The sequence below is a fragment of the Stegostoma tigrinum genome, chromosome 22 (genome assembly GCF_030684315.1).
Source record: "Stegostoma tigrinum isolate sSteTig4 chromosome 22, sSteTig4.hap1, whole genome shotgun sequence".
Classification (NCBI taxonomy): domain Eukaryota; kingdom Metazoa; phylum Chordata; class Chondrichthyes; order Orectolobiformes; family Stegostomatidae; genus Stegostoma; species Stegostoma tigrinum.
The window spans coordinates 35,786,615-35,811,303 of NC_081375.1; the positions used below are offsets into that span (position 1 = coordinate 35,786,615).

A 24,689-nucleotide genomic window follows, 5' to 3' on the forward strand; every position below is an offset into this window, starting at 1 on the left:
CATCTAGCTTCTCTTGGAATCTTATCGCCTTTCTTTTACATTCACTACTCACAATTTTATCACCAGGACCCTTCTTGCCTACTTTCTTGTCAGCTTGTCCTCGCATTTTTGTGGGTAATATGGCAGAATTTGCAAAAGGAAGAGAAAATCACGGAGTACTGTGCCTCTCATAGATGTTGGTGCGGAGACTCTTTTGGCACTATGCTCAGGAGAAAGCCCGTGAAACTATCATGTGATGTTGATGCGTATTCTTCCTCCGCGCACCGATGGAATCACATTATAGCCAACACAATTTTGTGTTTTAGAAATGGCATTCCCCTATTCATCAATCACATTTTAGCCAATTCGCTTTGTTGGAACACGTGTTATAGCAGAACCGACGAGTATCATACTTATTGACAATCCACTTTTCTTTTAGACAGCTCTATTTCATTGGAGCCTTCTTTATTTTCTTAGAACTTTTTGCATTTTCGTCTGAGATTGACTGACTTACACAGTGTAAAAGCGAACCGTATTGATATTGATGATATGACTACATAGATTCTTCATAGTTAGGGTTACAGCATGTTCATATCAAAGTACAAACAGAAAATATTGTTGAGTTAATATTTTGGAGATAATGCATACCTGAGAAAATAAAACCATGCTCTATGTTAAAAGTCACAGTAGTTAATAAACAAACTAAAAGTCACAAACTAGACTAGAATCGAAGCAAAATTTTATGCTCACCCTTCACAAATTAATAATAATCATTTCTTCTTTCAGATTACAAGAGAGTAAATGTCCCTTTCTCACAAAGTACTTCAGGATGCAATTTTTCTATATTCCTTTACAAAGAGACTCACTAAGAAGCCCGGTACAGTTTACAAACCACTCCCCAGATAACCAGCAGAGACCATCAACACAACCGGTAACAATTTGTTTTCTTCAATCTAATTAAGTGTAATAAAAGATTTGACTTGAGAGTAACTGGTGCAGCAGTTACTGATGATAGCCTGGCATTTGACAGTCAATATTTAAATTTCAAATCAGGTATTGGCATCTCCATTCAAACAGTATAAATGTTGGTTTTTCCCCAACTGGTATTCTTGTGACTTAGCCTGATGAGTGTAATTTGAAAAGCTTTGATTAAAAAAGAACTCAATTAAAAAATGAAAAGTACTTGTTAATTTTGAATGTTTACTAGTTCATCATGAGGTTATTATTACTTTAGGACCTCAGTTCAGTCGAGACAGCAGACAAAGATAGTAGCAATAATATTGCACGTTATATTGGAATGTTGGATTCCTGGTATGAACGAAATGTTCTGGACTTATTGACCTTACCAACAGGTCTGCTTTGCCAGGTAAGTGCAAATATCCTGGGTACGTGTACTTAATATCAGAATTACTTCCTGTGTCATTCTTAGGATTTTATTGTTCTTTCCTTCTCATTTACATTCCTTTTTTCTGAATCTGGTTTCTTCTGCAATGTGGCAACCTGTAGTCAAAGAAGAGCTACTTCTTTCGTATATTTTCTTGAGTTCCTTTTACTTGTATATTGCTTGCTGATTTTAAATTATCCCTGTTCATACATGGTAAGTGCGGCAGAGAGATTGAAACTGGAATGAATTTATCTACAGTGACATGGCAATAGTTTGCATACCAAATGTGGTGCAAACCAAGTGGCCAGTGGAAGGAACACACAGCTACCACCAATATCTTTTAACAATTATCTCTGCCCATAATATGTCTGTTGCAATTATCTTACAATAGTCTGATGTTTCATTTTGATTCTCTTCATTATTTCATATTTTCTCTCCCAAGGTGCCTTTCTCAATGTCATGAGTTCAGTTGGATTGTGATATTTTGCCTTTCTTGGAAATTGCCCTCAGGCCTGAAGCATGTCATTTCGTTTCCCCCTTACACAATGATAGCAAAGATAGTAGGAACTGCTGATGCTGGAGAATCTGAGATAACAAGGGGTAGAGCTGGATAAACACAGAAGGCCAAGCAGCATCATAGGAGCAGGAAAGTTGACGTTTCGGGCCTAGACCCTTCTTCAGAAATCTCTGAATGTTCTGAATGTAGATATGGCCAAATTGGGAAAGCATGAATGTGGACTGTAGTCCATTGGGGATGATCTGGTTCCATAGGCAGGTACTAAGAAAGGTGAAATTTCTGAAGAGGGGTCTAGGCCTGAAACATCAGCTTTCCTGCTCCTATGATGCTGTTTGGCCTGCTGTGTTCATCCAGCTCTATACCTTGTAATAATAATGATAGCAAAGGCTGGTAACTGAGTATTTGTTTTTTGATAGTTGTCTAACAAGCTTTAGAAAAAGCACATTGCATGTTCTCCACATCTATGAATGTATAGAATCATAGAAACCCTACAATGCAGAAAGAGGCCATTCAGCCTATCAAGTTTGCACCGAGCCAGCAAAGATCATGCTGCCCAAACCCACCCTCCCAACCCTATCCCCGTAACCCTGCAGAGGGTTTTTACCATGGATAATCCTGGTCCCTGCTCACAAAGTGGGTATTAGTTTCCCCTGTCTGCCATGTCTGGGGCAAATATCAGCAAATGTGCAGGGAAGCTCTGGGCTAACAGAGCTTTTAAAAATATTGCAGGCACAAGTGAATTCCAGGAAAGGTACATGATATGAAGGGGTGTGAATTGGACATGAGAGACACCATGGGGCATGATGGGTAATGTTGCAAGTTCGGTCAGACTAGGCCTTGCAGCAAGAAACACTCCAAAAGTAATTGACACAACCTACATTTAGCCAAAAAAAACTAATGGTTTTTAGCATTTAATGTATGCTGTTAAGCCAAGTACTGCTTCCCATTGAGACTCACTAGTACAAGGCTGGCCAAACATTTGTGTTTCAAAAAGAGTTATTTGAGATAAATGATAAACCTCACAAGTTACTAAAATTTATATGGGAAACTTATGAATTACTGAGAGTTTATATTTAGATACTACAGTTGACTTACAAAAATATATGTTTAAAATGAAAGAAAATTGATCTTTACTTCAATGTGACACTTTACATTGCGGGCTGCCTACTAGTGCAGTGTAATCTACAATTGGCAGGGCTACCCACTTCATGTTTGCAACAAGTGAGTAAAATTTTAATAAGCCAAGTGTAACAGAGACTTTAGTTGCCCTGATATACCACACCATTCAGCTACCTGGTTATAGGACCTAAATCCTGTGATCCTATTAGTTATTTTTGCAAATAATTAATGTGAGCAGTTGGCAGATGGCACGCTACCAGTCACTTGTGATCAATGTAAACCAAAGAAGGCTCCCTAGCCAATGTAGAAAGTTTGATTCGTGGCAGTGCAGTCAGCTGATCCGGTGTGTTCAGCAGCACATTGAGCAGTGAATCTCCTCAGTGACAAGAATGGTGAACAAAAGGGAGTGAGGAAAATTTCAGTAGGGAGACAAGTAGGAACACAATTACAGGCAGAAATCAAGTTATCAACAATTCAGAAAATTTTAGCAGAATTATTTCTTTATAATCTCACTGTTATCACTTAAAGCCTTCTGTATTGTGCTACTAATATATTATTTTGCTTACTTTATAGGAACCTTCTAAGTCTGAGAATGAGCCTGCTGAAAGAATGCAAGAGAAACTTTCCATCCTGGGTGACCTGATCCTTTATTACTGCCGGAATGCTACCTATCCAGTGTTGGTCCAGCTTTACCAAGCGGAGGTAGATCTACATTCTAGGGTCATCACATTTGCCTTATTTTACTGTCACTATGTTATTAGGGTAGTGAGGTTAAATTTAGAGGTCATTGGCTGACTTTATGTTATGGTGGTCTGTAAATGGAAACAATCCACATGACTATTTTAATCAATTTATCTGCATTTCTGTTGTATCTCCTCAGTTGTTTACTGGCTTTCTGTTCCTTTGTGCAGGATTTGTTGGTTTCTTTGTGGTTCATTGTGACTTTTCCCAAAGAAAATCTTAGACTATTGGGAATTCCTGGGGTTATCACATGGACAAGTTTCAGTAGCATTTCCTGAATTGCTTAAATTGACAGGGTGTTGGGTCTCTCGAGTTTTGTGTTATGTGAATAATCAAGGGATTTATTTGTGGATAGAAGGAACATTGCATTAAAAGGTGATTGTGCTGTGGTCAAAGGATCCACAAGTCCTGACTAGAAATTCCACCATTGATTAATAGGCCTATCAACACTATCTAATCTGTTTATAGTCTAATCCACAGTCAATTGAGGATGACTTTCTTCCATTTTGGTGTGTGGTTCCTGAGGTGGCTACATTGTCCAATTTTGGATCTGCAGATCCTGCTACAACTGGGGGAAAGGGTATATTTCTGAAGTGAGGTGCTGCGATGTTCATGTTTTCAAACATCCCTTCTGCTGCTTGTACTTGTCCTTCACCTGGGCTTGTTTGATATGTTGGAAATTGTTAGTTGTTTCATGGACCTCTGCCCTCTTGGTAACTACGGGCTCAGAGTAGAGACTTGTTTCTGAAGTCTTGTGTCAGCATGGGCCATACGAAACACTAGTCTGTTTGGGACCAGTCATGTCAATATTGGGGACGTTGGCCTGTGAGAAGACATTGGTATCAGAGCACTAATTTTGCGAGTGAATTTGTAGGATGTTATACTGATAATGTTTCTCAACAGATTTGAGGAGTCTGCTGTATATTGTCCCTAACTCCAAATAATTCAGGAGGGCTGATGAAACTGTTACCCTGCAGTTCATGAGCCTGGTGTCACGTTTGAGGTCTTTGACATCAAACACTCTGTTTGTTTCTCAGTCTGCAATAACACAATGTAGGCGATGCTGAATTTCATTGTTGATGCCTGCGCTCACGAACAGACAGCTCCCAAGTCTGGGAATTGATCCATATTGTCAAGTGGCTCAGTCTGGATCTCAACAGGCATGAGACAGTGTTGTGCAGCAGGATGAGCTGATTGATGACATTTGTCTCTGACAACAGTTCCTTCCAGCAATGGCTTATTGTTACTCCGTGTACTCACAAATGCTATTTATGATTGTTTTCAAGATCAGACGAGGTGCCATGCATATTCTGTTCACTGAGTGTTGTCAGCTTGTCTAGGAGGTGCTGAGTGAGCAGGTTATTCAGTTATGCTGGTTTTGGACTGAGCTAATGGAGATGGTGGACTGGAATAGTTGACGGTCGGTCTAACAGTCATCAACTGCTGTCATTGGCACGGGTAGTGCCAACATCTTTGTCATTTTTTTCTCAAGTGGTGACTTAGTTGAACAGGTGCCAATGTCTGGTTTGACAGAGCTGCCTGAGACCTTACATATGTCTGTCTGACAGAACAGTGTGTTTGTATGATAGGTGCTGATTAGGCATCATGTCAGGAAGTTAACTTGGTTGCTATTTGTTTTCCCTACACTCATTTGCCAATCACACTTTCCAGAGGTTTACATTAGACATAACTCTGGCATTGAAATCACTGAGGAGAATTGGTTTGTTTCCTTTTGAGACAGGAGACAATTATCAATCAAGGCTGAAGTAAGGTTCCCCTTTGACCTCAACCATTACTTCTAATATTCCGAGGATTTAGGGTTCATATATTGTTTCGAAAAAACTAGTTGCCTATATCTCAGCGCCCTTTGGAAGGATTGAAGCCTCATAACCCTTTGGTTCACCCTATTCCAGAAGCAGTGCATATGTGTCCCACTAAGTAATCCCATAGTGAAGTGATTTATTCTAGATGGCCTAGTGATCTATTCAATTGTCTAAGTAGTCACAATGCATCAAAGCCTCACTACCACTTTCCCAACATAAATAGGGACAAGCAATAAATGAGTCCAACAGGCCACAACCAAAACTAATCAAAATAAATAACAATTGAAGAGTCAGCCCTTTGATTCTACTTTCCTGAGCAATGGAATGTTTTCAAGGCTGCATTAGATTAATTTTTCATCAAAGGGGAATCAAGGGTTTTGGAAGGCAGATAGGAAAGTGGATTGGAGACACCAAACCATGCATGGTGGAGTTCTGAGTAGCCTACTCCTCTTCATAAGTCCTTTCCTTCACGTTCATGCACATTTGAGTTGGCGGATTGTGAATCAAGCAAAACTCAAGATACAGGAGCGCATATTCTATTCTGACTCTTCAGTGCAAAGCAGAAGGATTTCAGCATTGTCAATGATGCTGTTGTTTGGATGAGAGTTCACACTGTGTTCCCAATTGGCTGCTCAGGTGGACGTAAAAAATCTTTTCACAATATTTGAAGCCGAACAAAAAGGGTGTCCAGTTGTCTTAGCCAACGTTCATTACTCAGCACGATGCCTGTCAGTCAGCAAAATCTGTCACTTACCAAGTAAAATGCTGCAGCTGCTGAGCCATTATGAAAGTACAATGCTCAATACTTCCTTTATCTGAAGAACTCAAACTGCAGGAAGAATAAATGAACTCATGGCCTGAAGTAACTTCCCCATCCTACGTACGATAAATGACTGGTCAAATTATTTTAGTTCATGAAAGTGACAGAAACTTTGTTCAGTAGTCTTTACCATCATGCCAAAATAATTAGTTGCTTGATCAGTCTATATTGAGCCTCTGATTAATATATACAATGTAATCAAGTACCCACAGTACTGCCACATTCTTCTTCCTTGGTCAGTTTGCATAGCAAGCAGGTAGTATACAAGAGAAAACTTGTTTACATGCACAGAGCATGGAAATAAAACTGATGAACTGCACATTGTTTTAACAGCTAACCCTGGCAGGGGGTGAGAAACGATCCGAGGTCTTTGTTTATTCACTCGAACTGGGACAATCTGCCGCCACAAGAGCAATTAAAGCTTCAGGTTTGCTTTTCTCTAAGTGAATCCAGTAAAAATGATTTCTCCTATCTTCCCACAAAGCTCGTTATGGTCCTATCTTGAAAGATGTTGGCACCCAATTATTATTTTTTTGACACATTAACCAAGGAGGAGTTCTTGCACTGAACTTCAAGCTAGCCCAGTGGTTTGAAGAAGCATGGAATGTCTATCCTCCACTTCTGCTGAACACGGCACAATACACAATGCTGCACGATGCTCTTTTGCCATGTTTTTAAGACGATGATAACTTTTCAGCTAAATGCAAAATTGTTATCCAATCATGTGCCTCTTTAATTTTATGATTTTTAGAAACAAAAATATGCATTTGGAAATGTAGACCAAGTTTAAATTCTTTCAAGCAGCATTACAATAAACTTTACAAATTAAACTTTAAACTAATCAGAATGTTGATTGACATGGAGTTGGAGCCAATTTGCTGAGGCATGCTTGTTTCTATTCACAAGGGAAAACCATGTGTTAAACAGGACAGCTGAGGTGTCGCTGGGTGTAACTGTACATTTTACAGAAACTCAAAGAAGTGCATTTTGGTTCATGAGTTAACACCACATTATTAAGTTATGCTTGTACCAATCGTGACCTTCCATCTCCATAATTCCCTGAATGTTGCAGAACTGGCTCCACCATTGTCTTAGATCACATTACTAGACTGACACAGCGGGAAAGTTTACTAAATGAATTACATTTTAATAAAATCTGTACAGTGGATAAATAGATCAACTTAATGTTAGATTTGTGGATTCTAAAACTTATACTTAATGGTTCTTTTTTATTCAATGTAGGACCTGGGAGTAAAAGGCTTGGCATTGATGGTGACAGAGAAGCAGTTCCATTAGCACTGCAGATTGCCTACTGCAAGGTAGGATTCAATGTGTACTGCACTGCCACATGATAATGCTGCTATAAGCAAATATGTGTTAAAGTTTAATAAATGGATGCAGAACAATACACAAACAGTATAGTACGAGTTACATTGCATGGGGAGAACATTTTTATTCACACATTGGGATGTGGGTATTGCTGGCTGGCCAGCATTTATTGTCTGCATCTGGTTGACCATGAGAAGGCGGTGGTGAGCTGCCTTCATGTGCTGTAGGTTGACCCATAATGCCATTTGGAAGGGAATTCCAGGATTCTGACCTAGTAAATCTGAAAGAATGGTGAAATATTTCCAAGTCAGGATAGTGAGTGGCTTGAAGGGGAACTTGCAGATAGTGTTGTTCCTATGAATCTGCAGCCTCTTGTCCTTCTAGATGGTAGTGGCCTTTGTTTGAAAGGTGCTGTCTTAGGATTGTTGATGAAATTTTTCAGTGCACATTGTAGATAGTACACACTGCTGTTACTGAGTGTCGGTGTTGGAGGGAGTAAATGTTTGCAGATGTAGGGCAAATCAAACACACTGCTTTGTCCTAAATGGTGTCAAGCTTTGAGTGTTGTTGGAGCTGTACTCATCCAGGCAAGTGGAGAGTATTCCATCCCGCTCCTGACATGTGTCTTGTAGATGGTGGACAAGTGTTGATGAGTCAGAAGGTGAGATACTTGCTGTGGTATTCCTTGTCTCTGACCTGCTCTTGTAGCTATTGTATTTATATGCCTGGCCCAGTTCAGTTTCTAATCAATGGTGACCCCCAAGATGTTTATAGTGGGAGATGGTAACACCTTGATTGACAAGGGGTGGTGGTTGGATTGCCTCTTATGGGAGATGGCCATTGCCTGGATTTGTATATTGCAAACGTTACTTGCCATTTGTCAGCCCAAGCCTGGATATTGTCCAGCTTGCATTTGAACGTGGACCATTTCAGTATTTGAGGAGTCACAAATGATGCTGAATATTGTGCAATATGGTGCAATTATTGACAAATGTTCCCATTGTTTAACCTTATACGGGGGGAAAAGTTATTGATGTAGAAGCTCAAAATAGTTAGGCCTGGGACACTACCTTGAGTAATTCCTGAAGAAATGCCCTCGAGCTGAGATGACTGACCTCCAACATCTACAGCCATCTTCCTTGCATCAGGTATAACTCTAGCTAGTGGAGCACCTTGCCTCTGACTCCCATTGATTCCAGTTTTGCTCGAGCTCCTTGATGCCAAACTCACTTAAATGTGTGCCTTGATACCAAGGACTGTCACTCTCAACCTCACGCTGGAATTCAGCTCTTTGCCCACGTTTGAACCAAGGCTGAGTGGCCCTAGCAGAACCTAAACTGGGCATCACTGAGCAGCTTATTGCTGAGCAGGTGCTGCTTGATAGCACCATGATGATATCTTCCATTATTTTACTGATGATCGAGAGTAGACTGGTGGAATGGTTAACGGCTGGGTTAGATTTATCCTGTTTTTCTGTGTACAGGATATACCTGGGCAATTTTCCACTTTGTCAGGTAGAAGCCAGTGTTATATCTGTACTGGAAGAGCTTGGCTGTGGAAGCAGCAAGTTCTGCAGCACAAGTCTTCAGTACTATTGCCAGAATGTTTATAGGGCCCATAGCCCTTGCAGTATCCAGTGCCTCCAACTGTTTCTTGAAGTCATGTGGAGTCAATCAAATTTGGCTGGAGACTGGCATCTGTGATATTGGGGACCTCTGGAAGAGGTCAGATGGATCATCCACTTGGGACTTCTGGCTGAAGATTGTTACAAATGCTTCAGCTTTCTTTTGGACTGATGTGTTGGGCTCCCCTATCTTTGAGGATAGGGATATTTGTGAAACCTCCTCTTCCGGTGGGTCAGTTAATTGCCCACCACCATTCATGACTGATGTGGCAGGACTGTAAAGCTTAGATCTGTTCCATTAGGGGAGTAATCACTTAACTCTGTCTACCACTTGCTACTTATACTGCTCGGCACAGGAGTAGTACTGTTTGGCAATTTCACCAGGTTGACACCTTGTTTTTAGGTATGCCTGGTGCTGCTCCTGGCATGCCCTCCTGCACTCTTCATTGAGCCAGGGCTCATCCCCTGGCTTGATGTGTAGGAGTATGATTCTGCTGCTAAAGGTCCACAGTGCCACGTGGATGCCGAGTCTATGGTAACTAAATGTGTTTTTAGTCTGCCCCATTTATTGCAATGATAGTGCCGCACAACATGATATAAAGTATTAACAATAACAATGTGAAGGTGGGACTTCACCCTGTCAGTCACTCTTAATGTTATAGACAGATGCATCTGTTGCAGGCAAATAGCTTGTTCGGCCATTTCAGAAGGCATTTGAGAGTCAATCATTTTTGTGGTGGGCCTGGAGTCACATGTAGGCCAGGCTAGGCAAGGATGTCAGATTTCCTTCCTTGAAGGACATTGGTGAATAGGATGGTTCATTCTGACGGCCTACAGTGGTTTCATGATCATTATTAGATTCTCAATTATTGAATTCAAATTCCACCACCTGCAATGGTGGAATTCAAAATTCGGTCCCCAGAACCTGGATTAATAGCCTAGTGATAATACCACTAGGCCATTGCCTCCCCAATATTGTATGATATTGACAAGTGGATATTAATTAATGACTACGCCTAATTTATTCTATTCTGTAGTTTCCATAAAAACCATGACAAAAATATTTAAAAATCACAGCAGTATTTGCAGTTGTGGTAACTGTTGAAATATAGCAATCACCACAGTTTTCAAAACAAGTCAATCCAGAAAGTGAGAAACTAGGAAGAGGAAGAAAGTTTAGGGAATGTCACTGAATGTTTAGTTGAAAGTAGGTTGACTGGAGTGATTTAGTACGGTAAAGGCTTTGGGATGAGAACTGTAAATAATTTGGATGAGAAGCCATTTAAAGATTTGACACATCGCACAGCCAGGCAGGTTTGTAATCCTAGCCGTATATTTGAGGGACACTGAGGTGGACAGTGTTTTTGGAGCTCCTAATAATCCACAAGTAACTTTGAAAATTTAACCTGCCAGAAGTTATCTCAAGTAAGATCATAAGCTATACATGATGTTTAAGTAACTGCTTGCATCATCACTGTAAAGATGGAATTCGTTCAAAGCCTTAAAAATGAACCCAGTTTAAAACTAAATATGGACTAAAACAGAAGTTGCTGGAAAATGTCAGCAGGTCTGGCAGGATCTACAAAGAAAAAATCAGAGCTGCTCTAAGGAAGGGTCACCAGACCCAAAACATTAACTCTGATTTTTTTCTTTATGGATGTTGTCAGACCTGCTGAGCTTTTCCTGCAATTTCTGTTTTTCTTCCTGCTTTACAGTATCCTCAGTTCTTCCGATTTTTAAAACTAAACATATCTATTTGGAATGAAGACTTACGACAAATTATGAATCATCTGCTTCTGATAAACAAAAGTTCTTTGTTCTTTCTTTTATGAATCAGCATAACTCTGTTGGTGTCGAGAGCTGTCAGGTGTTATGAACAGGTGTTATTGTCACTGCATATTTAACAGAAATGTATCTCTTCATAATTTCCTTTCAAATCTGCAAACTTAAAAAGTTATTCTTTAAAATCATTCACACTCCTCTATTTTTTAGTTAAGTGCATGGGGTTTTAAATTGAATAAACATATTACACAACAAATTTAAAACCCTCTATCTAAGTTGCACATTGATATTACAAAAAATGGAGAGCAGGACTTGTCATCTTACATTCTAATAGTAATTTATCTTCCATTAGGCCACAGTCAGTAGAAGAAACCAATGGAATAATGTAGAGAAGAACTGTACATCTGTAAACCTTAGCAAGGCCTGCAACAAATATGATGAGCTGGGTAAGATCTTATTGCGTTGAGATCAACAATCTGGGCTTGTTCTTCCTTAGTCACTACTTCGTTAGCTTCTGTAAACACCATTTATCAGTGTATTGACAAATTTGCACTATTTCATTATCTAAGAGTTTGTGCAATGTTTATAGATTGTATACAAAAATAATACTTTTCAAAATACATTCATTAAAATGGCTGGTGCCATGCAACACTTCACACACTTGAAATATAAACAAAAAGTGCTGGAGAAACTCAGCAAATCTGGCACATCTGAGGTGAGAAAATCAGTTACCATTTAGAGTACCATGACGCTTCTTCAGAGCCTGAGTTAACTGTATTTCTCTCACCACAGACAAGCCAGGACTAATGAGTTTTTCCAGCACTTGGTTTTTATTTCAGATCTCCAGCATCCATAGTATTTTGCTTTTATTTCACATGTTTGAGTTGCAACACACCAAATATCACTGGATAACCATTTGAAGGAACATAAGGCTGAAGCAAAAAAGTAATTGCCATCTTTCTGTAATTCACATTTGACATTAATTACCTTCTTGGCAGCGCCTGATAAGGAGGTGATGGCATTGTGATAATGTCTCCAGATCAATAATTCAGAACTTCAGGCTAATATTCTGGGGACATGGATTTGAATCCCATTATTGTAGATGATGAAATTTAAATTCGACAAAAACCTGCAATAGAAAGATTGCCTACTGGCAACTATGTAACCACAGTTAATTGTCATTAAAAACTGATGTAGTTCACAAATATTGTTTTTGGGAAGACAGTCTGCTGTCCTTACCTCGTCTGGCCTATGTATGACATCCATTAAACAGTATGAAATAAAAATATTTCCTTAGCTGGTGTGTGAGGTATTTCTCATTAATCTGTTCAGGGTACTATTATATATTTCTGGAGCAGGTAGGCCTTAAACCTGGGCCTTCTGACTTGAAGGTAGGGACACTACCATCGCATCACAAGAACCCCATTGAAGTGCATAATAAAGTTAGATTGACCATCTCACTTAGCCGAGACATAATATGCCAAAACATCACGAAGTCCTGAGTTCAATTCCAGGCGTGTGCCGTGTCTCAGTTGGATATTTCATTTCTTGTGTTTTCTGAACAAAGGCAGGTCCAAGTGAATGCCACAGGTAAGACAAGGAGGCAAGCTCCATATCTACCCCAGCTGGAATGGGGATTCAACCCAATGCTGCTGGCACCAGAGCCATCCGGCCATCTGGTCTTCCAAGCAGCCAGTATTACTCTGGCAACATGTACTTCTCATAGATGAGTTGTAGCCCGGAGTTGTAGATAGTAGAAGCTCCAATTTTTTTTCCCATTAGATGGTTAATCAGGAATCTCTCCTTACTCTAACTGCCTACCAATAGCTGATGTTGGAAGGAATTACAATTTTGCATACAACCTGTTTGGCCACTTCCTTGGCCTAGTGTTGGACTTGAACTCAGTGCCTCAATGTCAGAGTTCAGTGACAAGACCTACTGTGTCTGAAAATCATCTTCAGTTGGATACATTAGCACCAAAGCTTTTGGTTCTACTACTTCTAGGGTATGCTGTGGAAGTGCTGGAGTTGGACTGGGCTGGACAAAGTCAGAAGTCACATGACACTAGATTACAGTCACTTCACCTGACAAAGGAGCAGCATTCTGAAAGCTTGTGATTTTGAATAAACTCGTTGGACTATAATCTCTTGTCCTGTGACTTCTGACTACTTCTAGAGTAGAAATGTGATACAACATTTTTCATAAGACTTATTCCCAAGCAATGTCCTTCAGTCTCTGCAGGAAGATGCATGAGAGTGAGTATTAGGGATTCAGCTTGTTGCAGGTTATATCATAGGCTTTTCGACACATCATCTACCTTCACTGTTAGGAACAACAATTTGAGTAAATTACTGGATGGCTGAAGAGCCTGAGCCAAATCACTTCAGGATAATCAGAAAGAAAAATTTTGTTAAAGGTAACCTGAATTAACTATTTTGAGCAACACTGCGAAAAGAAATTGAAGGATAAATCTCTAAGATAGTTACAAAGATTGTTTTTCTTCTCTTATTTTAAAATCCACAGAAACTGTGCAGATCTAATGCTTAAGGATAAGAGGAGACAGAGACTAATGCTTTAAATGTTTAATATGGTTGTCTCACTTGTTTATATTTTTGCTTTATAGTAGTCTTAGAATAGTTACTTTTCAAAATCATAAGCCACATTCATAAAACTATGCTACTTAATGATTTGGTATCATCGTTTCTTGGGCACCTATACAAGATAACTGGTGTGTTCTAAATTATAAATCTAGATCTTCTGAGTGCATTTTAATCATAATATTACGTTTTTCAGAATTCAACACAGAATACCTTCATCTTTCAATGACTGAGGTGGTGAAACGACAGAACTCTAAGTCTAAGAAAGGTTATAATCAAGTGAGTAAGTGATAATGGGAACTGCAGATGCTGGAGAATCCAAGATAACAAAGTGTGAAGCTGGATGAACACAGCAGGCCAAGCTGCATCTCAGGAGCACAAAAACTGATGTTTCGGGCCTAGACCCTTCATCAGAGAGGGTCTAGGCCCAAAACGTCAGCTTTTGTGCTCCTGAGATGCTGCTTGGCCTGCCGTGTTCATCTAGCTTCACACTTTGTTATCTTATAATCAAGGGAGTACACTTGTTTCAAGGCTAAAAGCTCAATGCAGAGTAATTTGACATGGTTGTGCTCCTGGTGAAGTCCATTCACACACTGGGGTCATAAATAGAATCAGAGAGTCATAGAATTTTATAGTACAGAAGGAGGCCATTTGGCCTGTCATGTCTGGAATGGCTGTTGAAAGAGCTACCCAGCTAGCCCAACTGTCCAGTCCTAACTCTGTCACTCGCTCAATTCATCACTTTCAAATAGATATCCAGCTCTTTTTTGAAACTTTCTATGGAAACCACCTCCATCATTTGGAGTGGCACAGGGATTAGCATTGCTGCATCACAGTGCCAGGGACCTGGGTTTGAAGCCAGCCTCAGGTGACTGACTATGTGGAGTTTGCACATTCTGCCCGTGCCTGCGTGGCTTTCCTCTGGGCCCTCTGGTTTCCTCCCACAGTTCAAAGATGTGCAGATTAGGTGGATTGGCCATGCTAAATAGCTCAAAGTGTCAAGGGATGTGCAGGCTAGATGGATTAGCCATGGGAAATGCAGGGTCACAGGGATATGATTGGGTAGCGGGTCTGGGCGGGATGCTTTTCTGAGGATTGGTGCAGACTCAATGGGCCCAATGGCCTGCTTCTGCACTATAGAGATTCTAGAAAATCTAGGTAATCTCCCAGATTGTGCATTCTAAATCCTAATAACTCTCTGAGTAAAGAAGTTGCTCCTTATCTCACTTCTAGCACTCTTGCTGACAGTCTTGAAATGGCGACAAACTAATGGAAACAAATTAAACTTCTTTACTCTGTCAAAATTGCTCATAATTTTGAACTGTTCAACACTGTCCCCTTTTAATCTTCTCTGCTCCAAGGGGAATAAGCCCAGTTTCTAATCTTTCCTTGTATCTAAAATCCCTTGTTCCTGGTATCATTCCCGTAAATCTCTTCAGAGCTTTAATATCCTTCCTTAAGTAAGGTGTCCAGAACTGAACGCAATTCCCCAACATGACTAATGATATGTAGGCATGTAGTATCACTTCCTTGTTTTTATAACCTGTGGCTCTATTTATAAACACAAGGATCCAAGAAGCTTTGTCAACAATTGTTTCAACAACTCTCTGAAGGCCACCTACAGAGAATTATGCATTTGAATCCCAAGGTCCCTCTGCTCCTGTATTCCCCTCAAAGTTGTACCACTGAGCCTATGTTGACCTTCCCACATTTCTTCTACCAAAATACATTTCGTCACGTTTCTCTGCATTGAAACTCATTGGCCGTTTGCCAACCTGTCGATGTCCTTCTGAAGTTGCTCAGAGTCATCCCCAAAATTCACTGTTCTTCCTAGCTTAGCATCATTCACAAATTTAGGAATGTTGTCCTCAACACCCATCTCCAAATCATTTATATAAATTAGCAAAAGCAATGATCCCAACACTGATCCCTTGATAACATCGGTTTCAACTCATCTCTAATCTGAGAAATGCCATTCTGTATCTACCCTATGTTTTCTATGTTTTATGCAACTTCTAATCCATGCTACCAAGGACCCATCAATCCCAAATATTTCTAATTTACTAACTAACCTATCATGTAGCACCTCAAATGCTTTCTGAAAGTCCAAGTATACAACATCCACAGCACTACCTTCATCCACTGCTGTCACCTCAAAGAACGCAGTTAAATTTGACCTACATGACCTGCCCTCGACAAAACCATGTTAAGTCTAGTACTGACTTATATTTTTTCCATGTATATTTACCTTATCCCGTATTATGACCTCCATTAGTTTTACCGCTATTGATGTCAAACTGACAGGTCTGTTGTTTCCTGGGTTATCCCTTATCCCTTTCTTAAACAATGTCATCACATTTGCAATCCTTCAGTCCCCTGGGAATAAATGTTGAGGCCTGGAAAATTTTTTGTCACTGGCTCCGCAAATTGCTCCCTTACCTCTCTCAGCAATCTAGGATACATCCCATCTGGATCTGGCAACTTCTCTACCTGGAGAGCTGCCAACTTCTTTACCTATCACTATACTGCCCAGTCACTCAACATCCATGTTTTCAACCAGGCCATTGTCACCATCTTCTAATTTGGTCAAAACAGAAGTAAAAGTGCTTATTTACTACCTCTGCCATTCCCTTTTTTTTCAGTGAAATGTTTACAGTGCTTGTTCCTTACGGGTCCTACTCTATCCTTTTCCATTAATATGTTTGAAGGACATTTTATTATTGTTTTAGCGCAGCTGGCTATCCTTTCCTCATGCTTCCTCTTAGCCTTCCTTATTCCAGCCTTAGCCTCTCTCCTGCAATGTGAGATACACTTCCAGATTTCTATTGCTATTGTTATGCCAATATGTTTAATGTGCTTTCTTTTACTTGTTTTCTCATCAATATCCTTAGTCATCCAGGGCACTCTTGCTTTGGATAACCCTAATTATTTCCCATAGGTATGTACTAGTTTGCACCCTATTCATCTCTCTTTTGAAAGTCTGTCATTTTTCATCCGTCAATTCATCGACAAAAATGAGTTTCCAATCAACCTGTTCCAGTTTAACTTTAAGACCCTAAATCTGCCCATTTTCAGTCTGAGATCTTAATCTTTGACTGATATTTATCCTTTGCCAACTTAATATTGAACCTTCTTATATTATGGTCGCTGTTTCCGAAATGTTCCCCACTCTGACGTTCTCGACTTGCATCATTTCCTGGGACCAGATCTACCACATTATCCTCCCTTGAAGGACTGGAGGTGTGCTGTTCTGGAAACTTCTCCAGTACACACTGTAGGATTTTTTCTCCTTCTGTGCCCCACACTCTAACTTTTACTCAGTTTTCTCTAGGATAATTGAAATCCCCAGCAATCACAACCCTACTTGTCCTGCAGGTTTCCATAATCTTCCTACAAATGTTCTCTTCTACTTCCTCCCCACTATTTGGAGGATTGTTACAAATAAACTGTCCCCTTCATGTTTCTCACTTCCAACCATATAGATTCTAATTCAGGAAATGCATCCCAATCAACAGCTATGATACTATCTTTGTCCAAGACTGCTACACCTCATCTTTTTTTACTCATCTTGTTTCTACTAAACACCTAATAACCCTGGACATTAAGTATCCAGTCCTGTTCTGGCTTGAGCCTCATTTCTGCTGATGCCACTATCTCATAATCCTCCTGGAGCAATGTCTGCTTCTAGCTCCCCCAATTTTGTTAACAATACTTTATGCATTTACATATGTACTATTTAACTGTTCTTATCTCATTTTTGCCCTTTAGGAAGCAACCATTTTTTTGTTCACTGTCAACAGTGAAGCCTCCTCTCACTTCCTTTTCACTGTTCTCCATCTCCTCTCTTTTGCCCTCCCCAGTCCTTCCAAAACTAGGCTCCATTAGTCAACCCAAACCCCCTGCCTTAGGTTTAAATTCATCCCCACTACACTATTACTCTCTCAGCCAGGACTTCCATTTCGGCTCAAGTGAAGCCCATCTCTTCTGAGCAGCTTTCTCCTTTTCCAACAGTGATCTCAATGTCCCAAAAATCTAAACCCCCACCCTGATACACTGTCCCTCAAGCTTTGAATTCACCTCCCTGATCTGTCTTTGCCTAACTGGTGAAGCTTGTGGTGTAGGTGATATTGCCATAGAGGTCCTGCATTTCAACCTATTCCCTAATTCTTGAAACTAATCCTGCAAGTCCTCCAGGCTGCACCTCCTTATGTCATTGGCTCCCATATGAATCACAACCATTGATTGTTCACCCTCCCTTTCCTGAAGTTTATCCAACCATTGCATCATACAGCATGGAAACAGTCAAACCCAAACTAAACTAGTCACACCTGCCTGGACTTGGCCCACTTCCCTCCATACATTTCTTATTCATGTACTTTTTGAAATGTCTTTTAAACATTGTAACTGCACCTACAATCACCAGTTCCTATGGAAGTATTTGCCACACATGAACCACTCTCTGTGTTAAAACAATTGTTCCTCATTTTGCCCTCTCAATCGTCAAAAAAAAATTGCAATATGTGGTCACAGTGAATAAAGCTCCCAGACAGAGCACAACAAGGCAAAATTGTCCCTTTAAAGTCATCTTTAATTTGATTAATGAAACTACTTTGAAATGACCACTACGTGAGTTGATTGTCAAATCTAATTAACGCTCATTGCCAATATATATTTAACTGAGATAATAGAAACTGCAGATGCTGGAGAATTCGAGATAACAAGATGCAGTGCTGGATGAACACAGCAGGCCAAGTAGCAGCATAGGAGCAGAAAGGCTGATGTTTCGGGCCTAGACTCTAATTATTTGGATTACTGGCAGAGATTGAAGTACTGCGGTTTTAGTCGTACCTGTCTCTGTTAGTGGTTGATTGTGTGCACACAGTGTCAATTGGCTTTAGCAGTCAGCTGTGAGTTTGCAACTTGTGTTGCATATCTTTTTGCCTATGACTGCCACAGCCAGAAACGTGTGTTTTTGTTTTTATTTTCATTACCTCAGTACTGGCATCCTGTTCTGTTGAGCCCAACACCCCTCAAAAGCATACAGTAACCATTTTCTTCATTTTGTGGACGTCAGCCAGTCGTGATTTCTCAATACGTGCCTTGTTGATTCACATCACTGACAATCTGTGGCTGTATATATTCATGGTCTGACATTCCAAAGATCAGAGACTTTGTCTCCTTTTTCCAGTTGTTGATGCTGAGTGTAATTTGCAGTTTTAGTTTTCAGGGTCTTTCTTAAATTTTACAAGCACTCATGCTGTCACGAGTTCACAGCTGAATTTTGAATTTAGAAATTGAAGATTGTATCCTTCAAATCTGTCTTAATTACTGAAGTCAAGAAAAAAATAAAAAGGAAGAATATTTTAATAGTGTTAGATGAAAAAGGGTGGAACTAAGTTTGTGTTGGCCAGGAATATTTGCTTTGCTTTGTTGAATTGTATGGCCTGTTTCAGTGCTGTAAGTGCTTTGTCTGGAGCCTTTAAATTGTTTGTTATTACAATGAGCATTATGGAGTTCTCTTAAGAATAAATTGTAGGGAAATATTACAAAGAAAGGATACCTTTTAGAACTGGCTGCTTCCAGAGAAAACAATGCGTAGAGCCGACTCTGATCCAACCAGAGATTGGAATAGAGATAGTAGGAACTGCTGATGCTGGAGAATCAGAGATAACAAGGTGTAGAGCTGGATGAACACAGCAGGCCAAACAGCATCAGAGGAGCAGGAAGGCCGACATTTTGGGCCTAGACTCTTTTACTCTTCTTTCACTTCAATATTGCGTTCCAACTGACAAAATGCAATTGCAGCTATATAAGTCAGGACTTACATTTTTTGAATGTACCTCTGAAGTGAGCAGAAATATTTCATCCTGTCTGCTATAACTGAATCTGAGCTCAGATATTTGAGGTGAAAGCACTCAGATACCTACATTTATCTTTTTCTCTAATTTACTCACACTTCCAGAAGGAGGTGTTGTGTATTGATAGAGTTCATACTTCCTTCCCAAACATAGGACCAACCTGTTGCTCTCTTATTTGGTGTTAATTAACACTGGATGGGCAGTAGACAAAAACAATGGTGTCTCACACTGTACATAACTCAAAGGCCAAAATCTTCCCTCAGTTAGAATAAGCATGATTCACTTAAACGACCAGCATTCAAGTTTATATTGGTCAGTCAGTCCAAAAATAGTTTTGTAACTAATGCTTAAAGTAAATCAGTGATGAATCCATCCCTGAAATCCCCAAATGCCTGGGAAAATTCAATCTTGGGCTGACAAATCAGAGAAAAGTTGCCCCTGTAAGTTAAATGGAAGGGAAAGGTAAGGGGCTGCACTTCTAATCACAGACTGATTCTCTTGGTTCTAGCTGCTGATAGGCTGATTAGTGAGTAGAGCTGCAACAGAGGATTGAGAGTGGGGGAAGCTATGAGAGTGGTAAAAAGAGGAAGGCTGCATGGAGAGGGGGCAGCTGAGGGAAGGCAGACTGCAAGCAAGTGTAAAAAATTTCACGCCCATCAATAAAGTAACACAGCTAATTAGGAAATAGGGAAACTTGAAATCACTGAAGTAATTACTTACAAATAATTGTGGAAACTCTAGCTTAAATTTGCTCAGGATTATATGAGTGGATGCTATTGTAATGAACACTGCGTCGATTGTTCAATTTAAATCTGAGATTACAGTATAAAGGATAGTAACTGCCTAGTTAACATATTCTGGCTCTGTGAATGCATGATGGAAACTCATTAGATGTGACCCCCATCAATCTGGAAGGTGTGTTTAGAGTGATGGTCTTGGGTGTTGAATGGTGTATCAGTTATTTTATTGTTAATTTGTGTTAGTTCAAGTACTTTGGTGCTGAGGAAATCAATACATTCCTTATGCATCGTAGCTTTATGTGTATTGGAGGATTGCTAATTATGAGATTATGGACGAATTCTTCCAATGCAGCTTCTGTGTGAGCCCAAATACCCATACCTCAACACAAATATGAATGTAATGTTACTACATAACTACATCAACCAATAAAGGAGTTAGTAAGAATCAAAAAGTAGCCCTTCAAATCAAAAGTAACCTCTAAGAGGAGACTTTGGGAATGGAAAAGATGTGCCCTTATTGGAAAGGAAATGAGCTTTGAGCATAACATTTAATGCTGAGTATACATGAAGTAGAATGTTTGACGAACCAACATACTTAATGTCAATCTCTTTCTGTTGTTCTAGCAAATAAGTGTGACTAAAATCAAGATTGACAAGGTACAGATAATAGGGGTTAATAATACCACATTTGCTGTTTGTCTGGACCAGGATGAGCAAAAGGTTCTTCAGAGCGTAACAAGGTAGGAGAATTACTTCACATTTTTCACCATTTATTGCATCTTTTGCAAATGTATTTCAAAATGAAAAGATACCACTGCAGAAACAATAGTCTTCCTGTAATGCATTTTAAAATTTTGTATGTATGCATCACTCAAACATGTTCGTCAGAAACATCTCGAAGCATTTCAATTAAGTAAAATTAATTAATTTTAGTAGTCTTTCTAATGTGTGGAAGCAACTGTTTGCCATTTTACAAGCAGCAAGATCCCACAAACACAATAAGATGAGTTAGTTTTGTGTGGTGCCGATTGAGGAAACAGTACTGACTAGGATAGTTGAGGACTCCCTGCTGTGGGGTTTCTGATATCTTTTTAAAACTGTGTTTACACAACAACCAGCCAGCAATACCTCTGGTAATGTAAAATCTCTCGATACTGAACTACAGAATCAATCTCATTTAAATGTTCAAGAGCTGGGGTAAGATTTGAACCCATAACTTTCTAGATCAGCGTCAAGAGAGCCAGCCACTGAGTCCAGCCCATTATCAGCTTGTATGGTCCTTTATTCAATGAAGTCCAACTGTCTGAAAACTCCCTAGTAGGTGCTATACATGCAAGCCATTATATTTTGTGCAGATCAATAAACTACATCTGCTTTTTGCCCATAATCTTTCTGTTCGGCATATGGATATTGCAAAGTATCGCAAACCATCCAGCCAACTGAGTTATCGATAGAATTGTGCTGTGCCTTTTGGCACATCAAGTCTGCATCGACAAGTGAGAAACGCCTGAGCTTCAACCTAATCCTATTTGCCAGCACTTGGCCCATAGCCATGAATGTTATGATGTGCCATGTGCTTAGCCAGGTACTTTTTTAAAGGATGTGAGGCAACTCGCCTCTACCACCCTCCCAGGCAGTACATTCCAAAATGGCACCACTCTCTGGGTTAAAACAAGCTTTTCCTCACATTTCCCCTTAACCTCCTGTCCTTTACATAAAACCCAGGTACCCTTGTGACTAACCTTTCGACTAAGGGGAGCAGCTGCTCTTTATCCATTCTGGCCATTCCCCTCAATCTTGCACACCTCAATCAGATCGCTCCCTTAGTCTTTGCTCCAACAACCCAAGCCTCTGCAACCTTTCCTCATCAGTTAAATTTTCCATCCCAGGCAGCATTCTGGTGAATCTCCTGTGCACCCCCTCCAAAGCAATCACAACCTTCGTAAAAACCAAAAGAACTGTGGATGCTGTCAATCAGAAACAAAAACAAAAATTGCTGGAAAAACTCATCAGGTTTGCGGCAGCATTTGTGGAGAGAGAAATCAGACTTACCGTTTCGGGTCAAGTGAACCTTCCTCCTTTCAATGAGTACAAATCATTGAAATATAATTGTTACAATGGCATTTCCTCTGAATATCTCTGTAGGCGTGCATTCAATTTTAAAATCTGCTTTGGTTTTTTTTAAAATAAACCAATATTATGCCTAAGGAAATAAGAGACAATTAGAAACACGTAAGCAATGAAGATGCTACGGTGTATCCAAAAATGTAAAACTCATCATAATTCAAGGTTTTGGAGTAGATCTGTAGCTCAGGTGTTGAGGTTGGTTGGCTCGCCAAGCTGGTTTCTTGTTCCACGGACATTTTGTTACCGTGCTGGGTAACATCCTCAAAGCAGCCTCCGATGAAGTGTCGGTGTGTTTTCCCACCTGGTTTTTAATCTTTGGAGTCCGTTGCAATGGATTGCCTCACTTCCATGTTTCCTCCATAGTGGAATGTATGTTTATCATAATTTTTACACATTATGTATCCCACTCCAAAACCATGTGACAATTCAAACTATTTTAAAAATGATATAGGGTCAATAAAACATTCTAAGGAGGCATTATAATCTTTGGGAAAACTATTAAAGTTTATATATATCATAGCGGCTAAAATTTGTAGATTATTGATTTAAAATAGGTGAGCAATGATTATTGCCTAAACTGATTTGTAGAAAATGTTTCTGTTTTTCCCAGTATTGATCCCTTGATATTTAAAAAAAAGCTTGCAATTATATTTTTTTTCTATAGATGTGAGGTGTCTGTGTGTTATAAGCCTGAGAACAGGCTGCCTCAGAAGTTGAGGAAACATACCACTCTCCAGATGCAGCAGCAGTCATCAAAGTTCTACTCACTCCTCTGTCTTCCAATCATTACCTTCAGTGGAGCTGTGCCATAGGAACTGCAGATGACAATACATTGTCCCTATTGCACTACTGGCTGAAAATATTGTTGCACCAAAACAAAGGACTTCATTGCATTGTTTTGCATTGGCACTAATTGATTATTATCATATAAATCTAATTTTACCTTGGAGATCACAAAATTCCTCAGATGACACAGCAAATGTGTAGTAAATTGTGATCTAAATGGGACAAACAGTGCTTTGTAGCCATTGCTAATAAAATTGCTAGGGAGGGAAAACTCAGATTGATTCTGAGGCAACGTAACAAAGTGTGAAGCTGGATGAACACAGCAGGCCAAGCAGCATCTCAGGAGCACAAAAGCTGACATTTCGGGCCTAGACCCTTCATCAGAGAGGGGGATGGGGACAGGGTTCTGAAATAAATAGGGAGGGGGGGAGGCGGACTGAAGATGGATAGGGGAGAAGATAGGTGGAGAGGAGAGTATAGGTGGGGATGGGATAGGTCATTCCAGGGAGGACAGACAGGTCAAGGGGGCGGGATGAGGTTAGTAGGTGGGAGATGGAGGTGCAGCTTGAGGTGGGAAGAGGGGATAGGTGAGAGGAAGAACAGGTTAGGGAGACGGGGACGAGCTGGGCTGGTTTTGGGATGCAGTGGGGGGAGGGGACAAAAACCAGCCCAGCTCGTCCCCGCCTCCCTAACCTGTTCTTCCTCTCACCTAACCCCTCCTCCCACCTCAAGCCGCACCTCCATTTCCCACCTCCTAACCTCATCCCGCCCCCTTGACCTGTCCGTCCTCCCCGGACTGACCCTATCCTCTCCTCACCTCCCCACCTATACTCTCCTCTCCACCTATCTTCTCCTCTATCCATCTTCAGTCCGCCTCCCTCTCTCTCCCTATTTATTCCAGAACCCTCATCCCATCCCCCTCTCTGATGAAGGGTCTAGGCCCGAAACGTCAGCTTTTGTGCTCCTGAGATGCTGCTTGGCCTGCTGTGTTCATCCAGCTTCACACTTTGTTATCTTGGATTCTCCAGCATCTGCAGTTCCCATTATCTGTGATCGTTGATTCTGAGGCAACTGGTAGCTATTTTTTTTTGGAACCATTTCAGATCATGGAACTTTACATTGTCAACTTAGCAGAAGCTATCATTAGTCTTAACTTATGAATTCAAATGGTGCAAATGTAATTTCCTGCAGGTTAACAGTGGCATGTCCTTTGTGTCTGCTGCATTGTAGCACAGAATGAACATCCGTCGCAATGTTAAGCAGGTGGCCTGGAAAGCATAGAATTTAGTTTAAGTAGAAACTTGAAGCAATTATTGGGGTGGGGGTGTTGGAAAAGGGTGCTTCTTTTAGCCTCTCGTACCTGCAAACTAATGTCTGCAAGAGAAAATATAACAAAACCAAACTATTAAACGGACTAAAAGATAATTAACTACAAACTAACATAAAAGCCAAAGTTTTTTTTT

The 24,689-nt window shown here is 40.2% G+C and overlaps 1 protein-coding gene across 2 annotated transcripts in view; it reads left to right on the forward strand.

Annotated features, from left to right (window-relative positions):
- Positions 1-23,534, forward strand: part of pik3r5 (phosphoinositide-3-kinase, regulatory subunit 5) — a 108,162-nt gene extending 84,628 nt beyond the window's left edge. For both annotated transcript variants that reach the window (XM_048555320.2, XM_059653551.1), the window contains 9 exons: positions 766-910; positions 1,214-1,345; positions 3,573-3,701; positions 6,717-6,810; positions 7,626-7,702; positions 11,471-11,564; positions 13,912-13,994; positions 20,938-21,053; positions 23,105-23,534. In XM_048555320.2, coding sequence (XP_048411277.2) covers positions 766-910; positions 1,214-1,345; positions 3,573-3,701; positions 6,717-6,810; positions 7,626-7,702; positions 11,471-11,564; positions 13,912-13,994; positions 20,938-21,053; positions 23,105-23,252 — 1,018 coding nt within the window. In that variant the 3' untranslated portion in view covers positions 23,253-23,534. The remainder of the gene's footprint in view (positions 1-765; positions 911-1,213; positions 1,346-3,572; positions 3,702-6,716; positions 6,811-7,625; positions 7,703-11,470; positions 11,565-13,911; positions 13,995-20,937; positions 21,054-23,104) is intronic.
- The last annotated feature ends 1,155 nt before the right edge of the window (positions 23,535-24,689 follow it).